We start from the raw sequence: 17,500 nt of genomic DNA, 5'->3' as shown, positions 1-17,500 counted from the left end.
TTTTTTGTGTTGTTCTAATGCAAACAAAAGAAATAAACATGTGAATACCATATAATTTGTAATTTCAACAATTTTCTGGGAGAAGTGGTGCATTATCTGACAGAAATGCAGGGGTGCCAATATTTTTGTGTGTGTGTGTGTGTATATACAGATATATATGTGTGTGTGTGTTTGTGCATATATACTGTATATATATATATATATTACACACACATTATTTATGTATGCAAAATCAATGGGGTATATAGCTATTGAATGATACCCTTATGGGTATCATCTGATGGCTGTATGTGCACTTTGATAAAAATTGGTGCACTTTATATACTTCTGCACTTTAAATGAAGCTGCTAAAATACTGTAACTTGACCGCCCATTGATTTGTAATTCACACACCCTCTATGTATTGTACTTGTATTTTAAAGTGTTTATCATTATGTAATTTTAATATTGTGTATTTTCAGTCCTGTGTAATTTTATTGTGGATGTTAGATGCACCATAAAAGGACTACAGATGGAAATTAGCATGATGCTAAATCTGGTGCAGCCATCTTCTTAATGTAACTGCACATTGTCCTTCAAACAAACAAATAAAAAAAAATACATGTATTATTTGTTTTTCATGTGTTATTTTGACATGAGTTCATTTTACTATTTGCCTTCTCCCTTTTCCTGTTGCATTGTGTTTCTTTAGATAACAACTACGTGCTGTCCCACTACAAGACGGAGCTCTGTAAGAAGCCACCCCGCCTGTGTCGTCAAGGTTACGCCTGTCCATATTACCATAACAGCAAAGACAGGCGGCGTAGCCCACACAAGCACAAATACAGGTTTGAAAAAAAACAAGCAATGCAGGAAGCTATCCTTAGTCGATCACCACTGTGCTCTACAATGTTGTCGTTTGCCATTGCGCCCTCAGAGCGTTGCCGTGTCCAGCTGTGAAGCAGAGTGAGGAGTGGGGAGATCCGAGCAAATGTGAGGGTGCCGAGGGATGCCAGTATTGCCACACGAGGACGGAACAACAGTTCCACCCGGAAGTACGTTTCAAACACACTGTGTATAAACATGGACACATCACTCTTTAACGGTGGTGTTGATTCGTTCTCACAGATTTATCAGTCCACTAAGTGTAATGACATGCAACAGTGCGGTAGCTGTCCCAGAGGCCCTTTCTGTGCTTTCGCACATTTAGAGAGTAAGTAACACATCCTCTCGTGGTACCACAAAACACAACATTCTGTTTATTTTATTTTTTTAAACACACTCTAGAATCCATGGTCCTCGAGAAACCATCATTCAACTCTCCCAGCTCCCCTCCACCTCCACGACCTCCAGATCCTGGTTTCGAAGAAGAGTCAGACACAAGTGCACACAATTTAGGGCTTGGTCATGTCGCTGACCTTTTCTCACCTTTGGCTGGGTCACGTGGAGCTGAGAAAGGACTGCTAGGTAACGTGCTTACTCTGTGTGAAGCCATGAGAGATGGCGGCGAGCCTTTGTCGCCCTGGGCAGGAGAGGGAGGCTATGGCAGGGCACCTGGATTTGAAAGGGAGGATCAGGTGAGATGTGAATTTAAAAAAAAAAAGCGCATCTTGGGAATTGTTGTATCTGATGCTCGTTTGTTTGTTTGCTGTATTTTCAGGCCAAGCAAAGGAGTTTTGCTCTTGAACAGCGTAGCAGAGAGATGACACTAGTACAAAGCAAACAGGTAGAATTAAATCATTTTCCGCATCCACCTTCTTAATTTGCACTTAAAAATTAGGTTTGTGTGAGTTTTCAAAAAATGTGAATCATGATTTCCTTGCTTAAAATAGAGCTTGTGATTCTCTGCAACCATTTTTGCACACACGCGCAGGGCCAAGTGCTTACGTTCAAAATTTAAAAAATCACACCATTTATCAAATATTTTAATCATTATTATTAGACTTCTCAGTGTCTTGTTTTAAAACCTGAAATCTGCCGTTCCTTATGGAAGGTCCTGAAAGTACAGTTGATGGAGGACTTGGTTAAGAAAAAAATATAAAAAGACAGAAAATAATTAATAAATTCAAAAACAATGTTTTACTCGCCCACTGAACACTAAGCTCATGCACATAATGTAGCAAACAAGTCAAATGTGAATTAATTAATGGTGTAGAAAGGTATGGGACAGTACTCCAATTATAGTGTTTTTTAATAAATGCTGGTATTGCTTGTGTAAAAATGTCTTATCACGGTTGCCGTGACGAAAATGATCACACTTATCGTTATTATCGCGGTATTGTTGAATGTGCTCAAAAATACTTGTAAACAGACTGAAATCTTTTGACCAAGCAATTTTTTGATTAACTAAAATAAATAGACACACCGTTAGAAAACCCAATATTTTGCATGTTTTGTATTTCTTTTACTTTACTGATTGACTTTTAGTTTTTTTTTAAAATATTGGTTAGTACTGTAGCACTTTATTTAAAAGAAAAGTGCGATACAAATAAAATCTATTATTATTTATTATTTCTCGCGGGCGTTGTGGCGTCCGACTGTTCAGCGGTCCTAGAACGCAGTGTAAAAACACTTCTGTCTCATATTCCTCTGAGTATAGAATGATCACACTGTACTAAGAGAGCACAACTTGTATGTTCGATGTGCACAATTGAATATCTAAGTTCCTCAGACAGCAATGTGTTTATTTAAGTTTCTTAATGGGGTAAGAAACGTGTCTCTTGTGTTCATGTTAGCCTATAAGGTAGCGAGCTGGCACCAGACAGTCTGGGAGTTTATCAAAATGCAATTATCAATCACAGTTTTTCCATCATTTTAATTTAAAACGGTAATACTAACCGTCGGGAATTTTGGTCAGTTTTGAGAGCATTGGTCTTAAAAATTGCTAAAACTGACAAGGTGTATCTCTGCCAGGATGAGACCTGATGAGTGTGCATCATTTTCTTTTATCTTGTAGAAATTAGTCAGATGAACTTATTTTTGTCTTCTTGTTTTGGGAAAGCAAGCTCGAGAAGGCCACTGACTCTGAGCAGAGAAAACACTGAACCATAACATCCCAATCACTTCTTCAACCCAAGTGCAGATTGATCCATGTATGTCAGTACACAACTATGAAAAGTATTGATAATCTAGACAGTAGGGCTGGACAATTAATCAAATTGTGATTTCAATTTTGACTATGGCAGAGTCACATAATTGGCCAACAAAACAGAATCCGCTGTTAAACGCAGAATATCACGTTAGAACATAGTTATCATGTTTGTGAGTATACTAATTGAACAATTTCCCTTGTGAATCAATAAAGTTTGTTTGTCTAATTCATTCAAATGATCCTATTGGTGTGTCTAGGGCAGGGGCAAAGGTCGACTCAGAGTAGCTGCATTGTATGTTGGAACTGAAAGTGTAACTAAAAGTATAAACAGGGTGCCAAATATCTGGCTACCAGTGCTTCATTTGGGTGCTAAGTGAATGCAGTCTCAGCAATCTGGTGATTATATTGTGCAAGTAGCGTCTTGTAAGTAATGTAACGTCCTGACAGGAGCACACAGTCTGACGCTTTTTTAAAACTTTAATGCCAACTTTACCTCGCTGAAACAGCACCCCTCATAACACCGCTGGCACCACAGCCAACCTAAGCTAGCCAGTAAGCAACAACAGCACAGCACTTCCTTATTATGCACCAATCACAGTTACAGTGAGCGAAATTGCATTTACAAACCCCAGGAATTATGAGCATCAATAGTACAACACACAAGTTGCTTTCTTATGCTCTGTATTGTTGCAATAATTATGTCATTTAATCAGAATCAGTTTTATTGGTCAAGTATGTCTAAAACACAAATAATTTGTCTTGGGAGACTATGCTCTCTTTGTTTAGTTATTTTTCAATTACTAGTCTGTTCAACTGAATTACACCAAATCCCATGGGAATAAAAAGTTTTTGTGTTTTTTTTCTCCATTTTTTGAAAGTACCGGTTCAGGCACTGTTTAAGCACCGGCACCGTTTTTCTAGACCCAATTTTGTCCTAGTAACGGTTAAAATGTAAACGATACCCATCCCCATTGACAGTTGGGCTTTTCAAGTTTGAGGAATGTTTTTAAAAATTGTGCCGCATTAGGCGTGTTAAAATCTTAGGATTAATCGTAGTTAGCATGTAAGTCTCGCAGACAAAAGATAGTGTTAAACTCCGCTCTGTGTGGAGTTTGCACAATCTCCCTGTATGTTTTTACTCAGGGTGCACCGTCTTCCTCCCATTGTCCAAAACTTGCATGTTAGGTTAATTGGAGGTCCTAAATTATCCATGGGTGTGGATGTAAGTGTGGTGTAAAAGTGAGTTTAAACATTTTGTGAAGATAATAATAAAGTGATATATTTGTGCATGGTGTCTCCTTCAGGATCTGTTGGTATGTTTGCCAGTGGGCAGCCCTTTAAGTATATCCTCTAGCATCCCCTCCAGTTTGGCTGCCACTCCGCCCAGCCCTGCACCTCCCGGACCCCCGGGAAGCAGCATCGCATCAGGGATGAATGCCAACGCATTGCCATTCTATCCCACCAGTGAGACAGTGGAGTCAGTTGTTGGTATGTCAAGATGTACATATCTGTGTGTCAAAATAGCATAAGAAATTAAAATCTAAGGTTTTTAATATTTCAGAGTCAGCGCTGGATGATCTTGACCTGAATGATTTTGGTGTGTCTGCATTGGAGAGAGGTTTGGATAGTAACTCTTCTCTGCCGAGTGTGGGAGTTATGCTAGGTAATTGTGTGAAAACCTTAACAGCACGAATACTGCGCCTAGCAGCGTATTTTATTACTACAGAAAGGTATGGTTTTCCTTCGCAGGAAGAAGTCAGCTTCGGAGCTCTGCCCCAGTCAACATCCCAGGATCCTTTAGCACGTCTGCTCCTTTTAGCTCACCTTCACCGTCCCCGCCAATCAGACCCCACACATCTCCATTTTTCTCTACTCAGCTGTCACAACCTGGTCAACAGGAGACCACCTTCCTGGGACCATCTCATAGCTCTTTAGGTTTGTAGGTGAATGACAATGTGATTTAATATTGGATTGAACCTGATATTTGTATTATAGGTCTTAACGGAATGAGCAGTAACATCTGGGAGCACTTTCCTTCAGGCCAAGGCTCCCCCGGCACCCCTCCTACCCTGCTACCCTCCGGTCACTCTGCAGAGACCACCAGGCTCAAACAGGAGCTGGAGGAGGCTCACAGAGGGCTGAAGCAGTGGGATCACAGCTGGAGACACACAGCTCAGGTAGAAACATTTATTTATTGTTAAGTGGAATTATACAATATCAATGGTATTAACAAGCTGATATTTTGTAGTAGTGCCACTTGAAGACAACAAGCTATTAATGGATGTCACTGAATAGCAGCAACCATCAGGTCAAATTAAATAGAAGTGAGAGCATTGCTTAGCAACATTGGTTATAAATATTGCAATACTATATATATTATCAGGGTTGCGCAATATAGACATTATCAATTATATAAATTTGGTCGACGATAGATATTTTGATATTATAGTTATATCGCGAACGAAGGCATCTTCAATGCGACAGGGCTCGAATCTTTGCTTTTTAAGGTCAAGGCAAGTGTTGCCTTAAAGGAGGGCTCATATTTTAGGGCACCAAGGCAAGTTAGAAGGGCACCAAAGCAAACGTTATTTTATTTCGTGGCAGGGACTCCAAAGCATGCATATATATATATATATATATATATATATATATATATATATATACACCGTATTTTTCGGAGTCTAAGTCGCTTCGGAGTATAAGTCGCACCGGCCGAAAATGCATAATAAAGAACATATATAAGTCGCACTGGAGTATAAGTCGCATTTTTTGGGGGAAAATTATTTGATAAAACCCAACACCAAGAATAGACATTTGAAAGGCAATTTAAAATAAATAAAGAATAGTGAACAACAGGCTGAATAAGTGTACGTTATATGACGCATAAATAACCAACTGAGAACGTGCCTGGTATGTTAACGTAACATATTATGGTAAGAGTCATTCAAATAACTATAACATATAGAACATGCTATACGTTTACCAAACAATCTGTCACTCCTAATCGCTAAATCCCATGAAATCTATACGTCTAGTCTCTTACGTGAATGAGCTAAATAATATTATTTGATATTTTACGGTAATGTGTTAATAATTTCACACATAAGTCGCTCCTGAGTATAAGTCTATGAAAAAACTGCGACTTATTGTCACGACTTGATCATGGGTGTTTGCTTTTCCGGGATGCAACGGAAAGTTGGCACGGGCGAGACGGGAACCAAGGTACATGATTTATTTATTAAAAAAAGATCAAACAAAAAGCGCGCACAATGGCGGAGAATAAGCTATGAAACCAAAAGACTATAGCAAAAAAGTACAAATGAAAAGCACGCACAGTGGCGGAAACTATGAACAATTAAACAAAACATTAACTGTGGCTTGAGAAACAAAAACTTACTTGGCATGGAACCGGCATGAAAAAGGGACAGCAAGGATCATAAGGGTGTGCAGAAGCATATATGGGGTGCGAGGTCGTCAGGCCGAACAACAGAAAATGAATTAACTTAAATACTTATGGACATGATTAACAACAGGTGCGTGACTCAAAACAGATGCGTGACATGACAGGTGAAACTAATGGGTAACTATGGTGACAAAACAAAACTGCACAAAAAGTCCAAAAATAAAGCCTGATCACACAGACATGACACTTATAGTCCGAAAAATACGGTAATTAGCCATGTGGCTGTGCGCTAATACAGTGGCTAGCAATGCAGCTAATGAGCGCAATCCATTCTGCCTCTAAAACACTGTAAAATGCATCCAAAAACCAGTGGTGCCCAACCACCGGGCCGCGGCCCGGTACCGGTCCGTGGATCGATTGGTACCGGTCTGCACAAGAAAAAAAATTATATATTTTTTTTAATTTTTTTTTATTAAATCAACATAAAAAACACAAGATACACTTACAATTAGTACACTAACCCAAAAAAACTCCCCCATTTACACTCTTTCGCACAAAAGGGTTGTTTCTTTCTGTTATTAATATTTCTGGTTCCTACATTATACCAATATAGATCAATACAGTCTGCAGGGATACAGTCCGTAAGCACACATGATTGTATTTTTTTATGATAAAAAAATAAAATCGACTACTCAGGACCTTCGTATTGTGAGGCAGATGAACTAACCCCTCTGCCACTGTGAAGCCCTTTAAAAAAATAATTTTGAGATATACGGCTGGCCTTGTTGAAAAGCTTACTAGGCAAACACTGCCCGCTGGCTGTATTTTGCCCAGGTCTGATCAATATTATATTGACTCACTCGATGGACAGTTATCCGTTTGGTCTAGCTGGGGGACGTTTCCAGTTGATTTTGGTTGGTGGAAAAAAGTTTCTACCACTGCAGGGTTTATTAGCACGAACAGTTTGTCTTTCGTTGTGATGCAGTTTCTTCGAGCAGTGTCCTCCTCTCCACATACAAGAAACTCATTGGAGCAGGATCACTCCATTTCTGTTGGCATAGTTTGGCTCCAAGCTCCACGTTTAAACCATCAAGTCATGTCAATCCTAACTCTCAGCTTCCGTCTGCTCCACCTTTCATCTTCTCTTCGTGCTTGGTTCTTGAAGCAGTAGCTCATCCTGCGTGTATTCTGCTTCAAAAAGATAAGGTTGTGAATCCTCATTTGTCCAAAAATAGTCGTCTTCGTTGTCTGTTACTAAATCTGCCATGATTAGAACACAAGTTGAAGTGCCCAGGAAATAAGTTCCGGTAATGCATAAAGTGAAATAAATATACGGTAAGTATTAAAGATACTACATTTTGTTATAAACTGGTATGTTACTAAATTTTTAATATATATATATATATATATATATATATATATATACTTGCAGCGTGTATATATATACAGGTAAAAGCCAGTAAATTAGAATATTTTGAAAAACTTGATTTATTTCAGTAATTGCATTCAAAAGGTGTCACTTGTACATTATATTTATTCATTGCACACAGACTGATGCATTCAAATGTTTATTTCATTTAATTTTGATGATTTGAAGTGGCAACAAATGAAAATCCAAAATTCCGTGTGTCACAAAATTAGAATATTACTTAAGGGTAATACAAAAAAGGGATTTTTAGAAATGTTGGCCAACTGAAAAGTATGAAAATGAAAAATATGAGCATGTACAATACTCAATACTTGGTTGGAGCTCCTTTTGCCTCAATTACTGCGTTAATGCGGCGTGGCATGGAGTCGATGAGTTTCTGGCACTGCTCAGGTGTTATGAGAGCCCAGGTTGCTCTGATAGTGGCCTTCAACTCTTCTGCGTTTTTGGGTCTGGCATTCTGCATCTTCTTTTTCACAATATCCCACAGATTTTCTATGGGGCTAAGGTCAGGGGAGTTGGCGGGCCAATTTAGAACAGAAATACCATGGTCCGTAAACCAGGCACGGGTAGATTTTGCGCTGTGTGCAGGCGCCAAGTCCTGTTGGAACTTGAAATCTCCATCTCCATAGAGCAGGTCAGCAGCAGGAAGCATGAAGTGCTCTAAAACTTGCTGGTAGACGGCTGCGTTGACCCTGGATCTCAGGAAACAGAGTGGACCGACACCAGCAGATGACATGGCACCCCAAACCATCACTGATGGTGGAAACTTTACACTAGACTTCAGGCAACGTGGATCCTGTGCCTCTCCTGTCTTCCTCCAGACTCTGGGACCTCGATTTCCAAAGGAAATGCAAAATTTGCATGGTTGGGTGATGGTTTGGGGTGCCATGTCATCTGCTGGTGTCGGTCCACTCTGTTTCCTGAGATCCAGGGTCAACGCAGCCGTCTACCAGCAAGTTTTAGAGCACTTCATGCTTCCTGCTGCTGACCTGCTCTATGGAGATGGAGATTTCAAGTTCCAACAGGACTTGGCGCCTGCACACAGCGCAAAATCTACCCGTGCCTGGTTTACGGACCATGGTATTTCTGTTCTAAATTGGCCCGCCAACTCCCCTGACCGTAGCCCCATAGAAAATCTGTGGGGTATTGTGAAAAGGAAGATGCAGAATGCCAGACCCAAAAACGCAGAAGAGTTGAAGGCCACTATCAGAGCAACCTGGGCTCTCATAACACCTGAGCAGTGCCAGAAACTCATCGACTCCATGCCACGCCGCATTAATGCAGTAATTGAGGCAAAAGGAGCTCCAACCAAGTACCGGTATTGAGTATTGTACATGCTCATATTTTTCATTTTCATACTTTTCAGTTGGCCAACATTTCTAAAAATCCCTTTTTTGTATTAGCCTTAAGTAATATTCTAATTTTGTGACACACGGAATTTTGGATTTTCATTTGTTGCCACTTCAAATCATCAAAATTAAATGAAATAAACATTTGAATGCATCAGTCTGTGTGCAATGAATAAATATAATGTACAAGTTACACCTTTTGAATGCAATTACTGAAATAAATCAAGTTTTTCAAAATATTCTAATTTACTGGCTTTTACCTGTATATTATCCCCAGGTGCAAAGACATGCACCTGGGGATAAGTTGATTGGCAACACTAAATTGGCCCTAGTGTGTGGATGTGAGTGTGAATGTTGTCTGTCTATCTGTGTTGGCCCTGCGATGAGGTGGCGACTTGTCCAGGGTGTACCCCGCCTTCCGCCCGATTGTAGCTGAGATAGGCTCCAGCGCCCCCCGCGACCCCAAAGGGAATAAGCGGTAGAAAATGGATGGATGGATGGATATATATATATATATATATATATATATATATATATATATATATATATATACTTGCAGCGTGTATATATATATGTGTATATAGAACGTTGATGGAGGCTTTAATAGTGAAGTGAAGTGAAGTGAATTACATTTATATAGCGCTTTTTCTCAAGTGGCTCAAAGCGCTTTACATTGTGAAACCCAATATCTCAGTTACATTTAAACCAGTGTGGGTGGCACTGGGAGCAGGTGGGTAAAGTGTCTTGCCCAAGGACACAACGGCAGTGACTAGGATGGCGGAAGCGGGGATCGAACCTGGAACCCTCAAGTTGCTGGCACGGCCGCTCTACCAACCGAGCTATACCTATATAGCAGTGACGTGCGGTGAGGTTCATGACTGGTGAGGCACTGACTTCATCACAGTCAGATTTACAAACATATGAACCCTAAAGAGTATCTTATTCACCATTTGATTGGCTGCAGTTAACGGGTTATGTTTAAAAGCTCATACCAGCATTCTTCCCTGCTTGGCACTCAGCATCAAGGGTTGGAATTGGGGGTTGAATCACCAACAATTATTCCCGGGCGCGGCGCCGCTGCTGCTCACTGCTCCCCTTACCTCCCAGGGGGTGAGCAAGAGGATGGGTCAAATGCAGAGGACAAATTTCACCACACCTAGTGTGTGTGTGACAATCATTGGTACTTTAACTTAACTTTAACTTTACACATACAAACTGTAGCACACAAAAAAGCACATTTAATTAAAAACAACGTTATTATGGTCTTACCTTTACTTATAAGTGCGGGAACAGTGGTGTTCGTGTTGGAGGAGTTGTGAATGAATGAAATATGAAATCCGTGCTGCAGTCTGCAGGTGTACCCAATGTTGTGTCCCTGCAGTCGTTCACCCTCCTCCGGCGCGAGCAATGTTGTTTTTGCACTTTTTGGCTTCTTGTTAAGTGACTTTTTTTGGGTGGATTCGGTCTTGCACGTGGAGGGTTTGGGTGTGGGCTTTGGTTGGTGTGGCGCTCCCGTCGGGGGGTGCAGTCTGCGGCGAAGGTGCCTTAACCGGCACCAGGAGGCGGGGTTACGCGAGCCTCACACAGTGCGTCTTCGCAGCAGTTTTATGATTGCTCAGCACAAGAAATACTTTACACACATACAGTTGTTGACAAAATACACTGTACATTATATACCTCAGCTAACTAAACTATGGAAATGTATAATATAATTCATATAGCAATACGGTCTCACTGCACAGCAGGCCAGCAGTTAGCCGAGTCCGCAATCCATGTTGAGGCACAATTGAGTGACGTGCCTCAACTGGCTGCTGATCACCGCACCGTCTCTTCTCAGTATTTGAACGGCAAATGTGAAAATTCTGCGATTTTGAATAAAAATAATCTAAAACTGGTGAAGTTAAATGGAAAATAACTTTATAGTATAATCACTGGATACATATAACAATTTAATTTTTTTTTTTTCTTTTTACATTTTTTTTCTTTCCATGGCGGCAGGTGAGGCCCCGCATTGACATACATGGTTAACTGCTTTCATCGAGATCAATAATTGGAGAACAAAATAGGTTATTTCTGTATGTCAACATTTTTTGGTTTTAGTACTTATAGCTCTTAACTCTCTTCGATTATGATCGCTAAACAGCATGAAACGATATAACTAGTGTCCAGTTACAAAGCACAATGTGCACACAGTAACTTCCTGGTCATTACAAAGCAAGCTAGATTATTTGTTTGTTTTTATCCACAGGCAGAAACATTTGCACTTGTACAAAAGCTTTTATTTGTATTTTTATTTAATTTTTTATATGACAATAGAAGAATAAAAAAAAAAGTGCAAAATTATGAAATTGCTTTCAAAAGGTTCAAAATCCCATTCTCTTTATGTCTCTCACCAAAGTCACAAGTAAATGTGCAAACAATGGTTGTTTGGGTCATGTCACCGTGACACGTAGTCCGAGGGGCGCCAACATTAACGGGTCCCACCACAGTTGCATCTCTCTCCGTCTCTCTTTGTGTATTTTATTTTGTAAAACCATATGTACTGCACAATTTGTTGCTTTGTGTGGAATGTTAGGCTGTTACGGATAATATCCTGCCTTTTGTCGCGCAGTCCTGGGCTACACTGAAAGCAGACGCGGAGGAGTCGCGCGCCCATGCAGTGCGGTTGGCCATGGAGGCGGAGAGAAGCAGGCAGGGTGAGGAGGAGGCACAGAGACAAACTGCTCTCCTGGAGGAGGCGCTTGAGACCCTAAGGAACGGAGAAAACCCCCATCGAGCACTACACCAACTCCAGCTGTTACACAGACTGCCCCTGGAGTCTGTGCTCAGTCTGCAGGCACAGCTGTGCAGCTGCCTGCACGCTGTGGAGCAGGTAACCCCAATATGAGTACATTGTCAAGTATTTCCCTAGACAAATTCATGTTTATATTCAGGATCGAGAGCTTTTTAGTATGCATGCAAACTGACAAGTGGCTGGAGTTGCTTTAAAGTTGGGCAAGTTAGCAAACAGCAGAGGAGTAATTTTGAGATCATTCACTAATATTCAAAACACCATTTTATAAGTATGTACATTGATTGTCTTATATTTTTCCAAAAATTTGTTGAAAATAGGCGCCAATACGTGTAAAGTTCCCTTGTTAAAGTGACAGTTCCTCTGCATTGTCCCCAGGTGGCGTACAAAAAAAAGAGGCAGTGTTGCATATCTTGTGGCGAGCAGGGCTCGGTCTCTTTGTCGTGCGGCCATGGACTGCAGTGCCAGAAGTGCTCCAGCTCGACGGAGTGTCCTCTCTGCCCCGAACAAGCGCTGGAGCAGCAGAAGCAGCAACAACTCTCCTGACCTCTGGGGCCACCGTAGAGTCCGCACAACTGTCAGCCCGTCCTGATTCCACAACTACCAGCCATGGATCTCTGCCACCATCCCAAACCTTCCTGCTCTTTGTAACATGAGCACACTTGATTCCTGGCAATTTGAGTGATTAATAAGCTCTTTGTGTGGGAAGAAAGACAAATCATTCCAGTATTGACAATGGGAACACCAATATATATATATATATATATATTTAATTATTGACCAGCAACACTGTTCTTCTCCACTTACTGTTGTCTCAAACAGCACTTGTTGCTCCTTTCACACTAACTGTGGACCATATCTGAGACAAAGTGTACTTTATCTGGTACACTTGTGCACTAAAATGCCCCACGTTATGTAAAATGACAATTCATAACGTGCGTTGTATTGGTCAAGTGTACCTAATCAAGTGGTAATCTGTAAGGATAGTCTCGGAGTTGTCCGCATTTCCGCAAAGAGTAAGAAATTTTCATTTAATTTGCTTTTTCTACTTTTATACATTTCTGTGTCATCATTTTTGGCAAAATGTGTAAATGGATGTATGACTGAAGAAACTAGTACGTATTTATTGACATAATCACAGGTAGTCTTCAGGTATAATGTAACACACCTTAAAATTCATATTTAGTCCCATCCTGTTACAAATTGTAAATTGCTACAGCCAAAGGGGGCCAACATATTAGGTAGTGCTCATCTAGGATTATTCAATTTGTTTTTTAGCAAAATAAAAATGCGACTATTTAGATTTAGAATGAACTCTACAACATGCATCCTCTGTAAAGCACTCAGGTAGAAACATGAAGAGGGATGCATATGAACACAATCAATGTACATATACTCAGTTGACTTGGTGTAGTCTTTTAAATACATTTTTAATGTAATTATCGCAATTGTACACATTTGTTTCTTTATACCTGCCTTTGTTGAGAACCATGTGATGCTTTCAGACATTTCATTGTAGTTTATTATGTACATCAATCTATTGCACTGGTAAGACAAAACATCAAAAAGTGAACTGGAAAGAGGTTATTTTATTCCACACCAGTCTTTCCTTATCAATGGATTTAGTTGTGTTGTTTTTTTTTGGTAAAGATCATTAAAGCAAATTGTATATTTTTGGAAGATAAAGTGATTGTGTGCATGTTATGGTTGACTTCCCTCCTTGGACTGTTTCTCTCTTTGTCTTCGTTTCTTCACAAAAGCTTGTGTTTCTTTTTCACCTTTCCTGGACTCCAGTAACCTCAGGATGTTGTCTTATGGGAAAAGCACACACATAAACAGGATTTTATGACAGAAGTTAGACCATTAATAATATGCACTCCATGTGAATTCGGAAACTTTTCGCAGCGCTTCACATTTTCTACATATTGTTATGTTAAAGCCTTATTCCAAAATCAAATTTCTACAAAACAATACCCCACATTGAAAATATAAAAAGTTATTTTTTTAATTTTGTAAATTTATTCAAACTAAAAAATCACATGTACATATAAGTATTCACAGCCTTTGCTCAATACTTTGTTGATGCACCTTTGGCAGCAATTACAGCCACAAGTCTTTCTGAATACTATGCCACAAGCTTGGCACACCTATCTTTGGACAGTTTCTCCCATTCCTCTTTGCTGCACCTCTCAAGCTCCATCAGGTTGGATGGGAAGTGTTGGTTTTCATCCAGGATGTCTCTGTACATTGTTGCATTCATCTTAGTCTAGTCAGGGAGATGACCAAGAACCCGGTGGTCACTCTGTCAGAGCTACAGTATTCCTCTGTGGAGAGAGGAGAACCTTCCAGAAGGACAACCATCTCTGCAACAATCCACCAATGAGGCTTGTATGGTAGAGTGGCCAGACGGAAGATAGTTCTTTGTAAAAGTTTGCCAAAATGCACCTGAAAGACTCTCAGACCACGAGAAACAAAAGTATCTGGTCTGATGAGACAAAGATTGAAGTCTTTGGTGTGAATGCCAGACATAATGTTTGGAGGAAACCAGGCACCGCTCATCACCAGGCCAAAACCATCCTTACAGTGAAGCATTGTGGTGGCATTATCATGCTGTGGGGATGGTTTTCAGTGGCAGGAACTGGGAGACCAGTCAGGATAGAGGGAGAGATGAATGCAACAATGTACAGAGACATCCTGGATGAAAACCAACACCCCCCATCCAACCTGATGAAGCTTGAGAGGTGCTGCAAAGAGGAATGGGCGAAACTACCCAAAGATAGGTGTGCCAAGCTTTTGGCATCGTATTCAAAAAGACTTGAGGCTGTAATTGCTGCCAAAGGTGCATCAACAAAGTATTGAGCAAAGGCTGTAAAATTGAATATTTACTGTACATGTGATGTTTTCATCTTTTTTTATGTTTGAAAAAATTGCAAAAGTAAAAATTTTTAAAAAAAAATCCCATTGTCATTATGGGGTATTGTCTGTACAATTCTGAGGACAAAAAAATAATGTATTCCATTTTGGAATCAAACTAACATAACAAAATGTGTGGAAAATACTTACATACATACTGTATATACATATACATAATATATATATATATATATATATATATATATATATATATACACATGTATGTATATATATATATATATATATATATATATATATATATATATATATATATATATATAATATATATATATATATATATATATATATATATATATATATATATATATATTAGGGATGTCCGATAATGGCTTTTTGCCGATATCCAGTATTGTCCAACTCTTTATTTACCGATACCGATATCAACCGATATCGATATCAACCGATATATGCAGTCGTGGAATTAACACATTATTATGCCTAATTTGGACAACCAGGTATGGTGAAGATAAGGTACTTTAAAAAAAAACAATTTAATAAGACAAATAAATTAAAAACATTTTCTTGAATAAAAAAGAAAGTAAAACAATATAAAAACAGTTACATAGAAACTAGTAATTAATGAAAATTAGTCAAATTAACTGTTAAAGGTTAGTACTATTAGTGGACCAGCAGCACGCACAATCATGTGTGCTTACGGACTGTATCCCTTGCAGACTGTATTGATATATATTGATATATAATGTAGGAACCAGAATATTAATAACAGAAAGAAACAACCCTTTTGTGTGAATGAGTGTAAATGGGGGGGGGGGAGGTTTTTTGGGTTGGTGCACTAATTGTAAGTGTATCTTGTGTTTTTTATGTTGATTTAATTAAAAAAAAAAACAAAAAAAACCGATACCGATAATAAAAAAAACGATACCGACAATTTCCGATATTACATTTTAACGCATTTATCGACATCCCTAATATACAGGTAAAAGCCAGTAAATTAGAATATTTTGAAAAACTTGATTTATTTCAGTAATTGCATTCAAAAGATGTAACTTGTACATTATATTTATTCATTGCACACAGACTGATGCATTCAAATGTTTATTTCATTTAATTTTGATGATTTGAAGTGGCAACAAATGAAAATCCAAAATTCCGTGTGTCACAAAATTAGAATATTACTTAAGGCTAATACAAAAAAGGGATTTTTAGAAATGTTGGCCAACTGAAAAGTATGAAAATGAAAAATATGAGCATGTACAATACTCAATACTTGGTTGGAGCTCCTTTTGCCTCAATTACTGCGTTAATGCGGCGTGGCATGGAGTCGATGAGTTTCTGGCACTGCTCAGGTGTTATGAGAGCCCAGGTTGCTCTGATAGTGGCCTTCAACTCTTCTGCGTTTTTGGGTCTGGCATTCTGCATCTTCCTTTTCACAATACCCCACAGATTTTCTATGGGGCTAAGGTCAGGGGAGTTGGCGGGCCAATTTAGAACAGAAATACCATGGTCCGTAAACCAGGCACGGGTAGATTTTGCGCTGTGTGCAGGCGCCAAGTCCTGTTGGAACTTGAAATCTCCATCTCCATAGAGCAGGTCAGCAGCAGGAAGCATGAAGTGCTCTAAAACTTGCTGGTAGACGGCTGCGTTGACCCTGGATCTCAGGAAACAGAGTGGACCGACACCAGCAGATGACATGGCACCCCAAACCATCACTGATGGTGGAAACTTTACACTAGACTTCAGGCAACGTGGATCCTGTGCCTCTCCTGTCTTCCTCCAGACTCTGGGACCTCGATTTCCAAAGGAAATGCAAAATTTGCATGGTTGGGTGATAGTTTGGGGTGCCATGTCATCTGCTGGTGTCGGTCCACTCTGTTTCCTGAGATCCAGGGTCAACGCAGCCGTCTACCAGCAAGTTTTAGAGCACTTCATGCTTCCTGCTGCTGACCTGCTCTATGGAGATGGAGATTTCAAGTTCCAACAGGACTTGGCGCCTGCACACAGCGCAAAATCTACCCGTGCCTGGTTTACGGACTATGGTATTTCTGTTCTAAATTGGCCCGCCAACTCCCCTGACCTTAGCCCCATAGAAAATCTGTGGGGTATTGTGAAAAGGAAGATGCAGAATGCCAGACCCAAAAACGCAGAAGAGTTGAAGGCCACTATCAGAGCAACCTGGGCTCTCATAACACCTGAGCAGTGCCAGAAACTCATCGACTCCATGCCACGCCGCAATTAACGCAGTAATTGAGGCAAAAGGAGCTCCAACCAAGTATTGAGTATTGTACATGCTCATATTTTTCATTTTCATACTTTTCAGTTGGCCAACATTTCTAAAAATCCCTTTTTTGTATTAGCCTTTAGTAATATTCTAATTTTGTGACACACGGAATTTTGGATTTTCATTTGTTGCCACTTCAAATCATCAAAATTAAATGAAATAAACATTTGAATGCATCAGTCTGTGTGCAATGAATAAATATAATGTACAAGTTACACCTTTTGAATGCAATTACTGAAATAAATCAAGTTTTTCAAAATATTCTAATTTACTGGCTTTTACCTG

At 39.6% G+C, this 17,500-nt stretch overlaps 2 protein-coding genes across 5 annotated transcripts in view; one reads left to right on the top strand and one right to left on the bottom strand.

Annotated features, from left to right (window-relative positions):
* Positions 1–13,314, top strand: part of unk (unk zinc finger) — an 18,346-nt gene extending 5,032 nt beyond the window's left edge. For both annotated transcript variants that reach the window (XM_061967211.2, XM_061967212.1), the window contains exons 5-15: positions 692–827; positions 917–1,034; positions 1,108–1,192; positions 1,267–1,556; positions 1,640–1,705; positions 4,375–4,558; positions 4,632–4,733; positions 4,820–5,005; positions 5,066–5,247; positions 11,863–12,123; positions 12,421–13,314. In XM_061967211.2, coding sequence (XP_061823195.1) covers positions 692–827; positions 917–1,034; positions 1,108–1,192; positions 1,267–1,556; positions 1,640–1,705; positions 4,375–4,558; positions 4,632–4,733; positions 4,820–5,005; positions 5,066–5,247; positions 11,863–12,123; positions 12,421–12,588 — 1,778 coding nt within the window. In that variant the 3' untranslated portion in view covers positions 12,589–13,314. The remainder of the gene's footprint in view (positions 1–691; positions 828–916; positions 1,035–1,107; positions 1,193–1,266; positions 1,557–1,639; positions 1,706–4,374; positions 4,559–4,631; positions 4,734–4,819; positions 5,006–5,065; positions 5,248–11,862; positions 12,124–12,420) is intronic.
* Positions 13,315–13,611: 297 nt separating this feature from the next.
* The window catches only part of unc13d (unc-13 homolog D (C. elegans)), a 49,900-nt gene continuing 46,011 nt past the window's right edge, over positions 13,612–17,500 (bottom strand). For all 3 annotated transcript variants that reach the window (XM_061967208.1, XM_061967209.1, XM_061967210.1), the window contains one exon: positions 13,612–13,853. In XM_061967208.1, the coding sequence (XP_061823192.1) occupies positions 13,744–13,853 (110 nt within the window). In that variant the 3' untranslated portion in view covers positions 13,612–13,743. The remainder of the gene's footprint in view (positions 13,854–17,500) is intronic.

This window comes from Nerophis lumbriciformis, linkage group LG11 (assembly GCF_033978685.3).
Source record: "Nerophis lumbriciformis linkage group LG11, RoL_Nlum_v2.1, whole genome shotgun sequence".
NCBI lineage: Eukaryota > Metazoa > Chordata > Actinopteri > Syngnathiformes > Syngnathidae > Nerophis > Nerophis lumbriciformis.
This window is presented reverse-complemented; position numbering and strand designations above follow the sequence as displayed.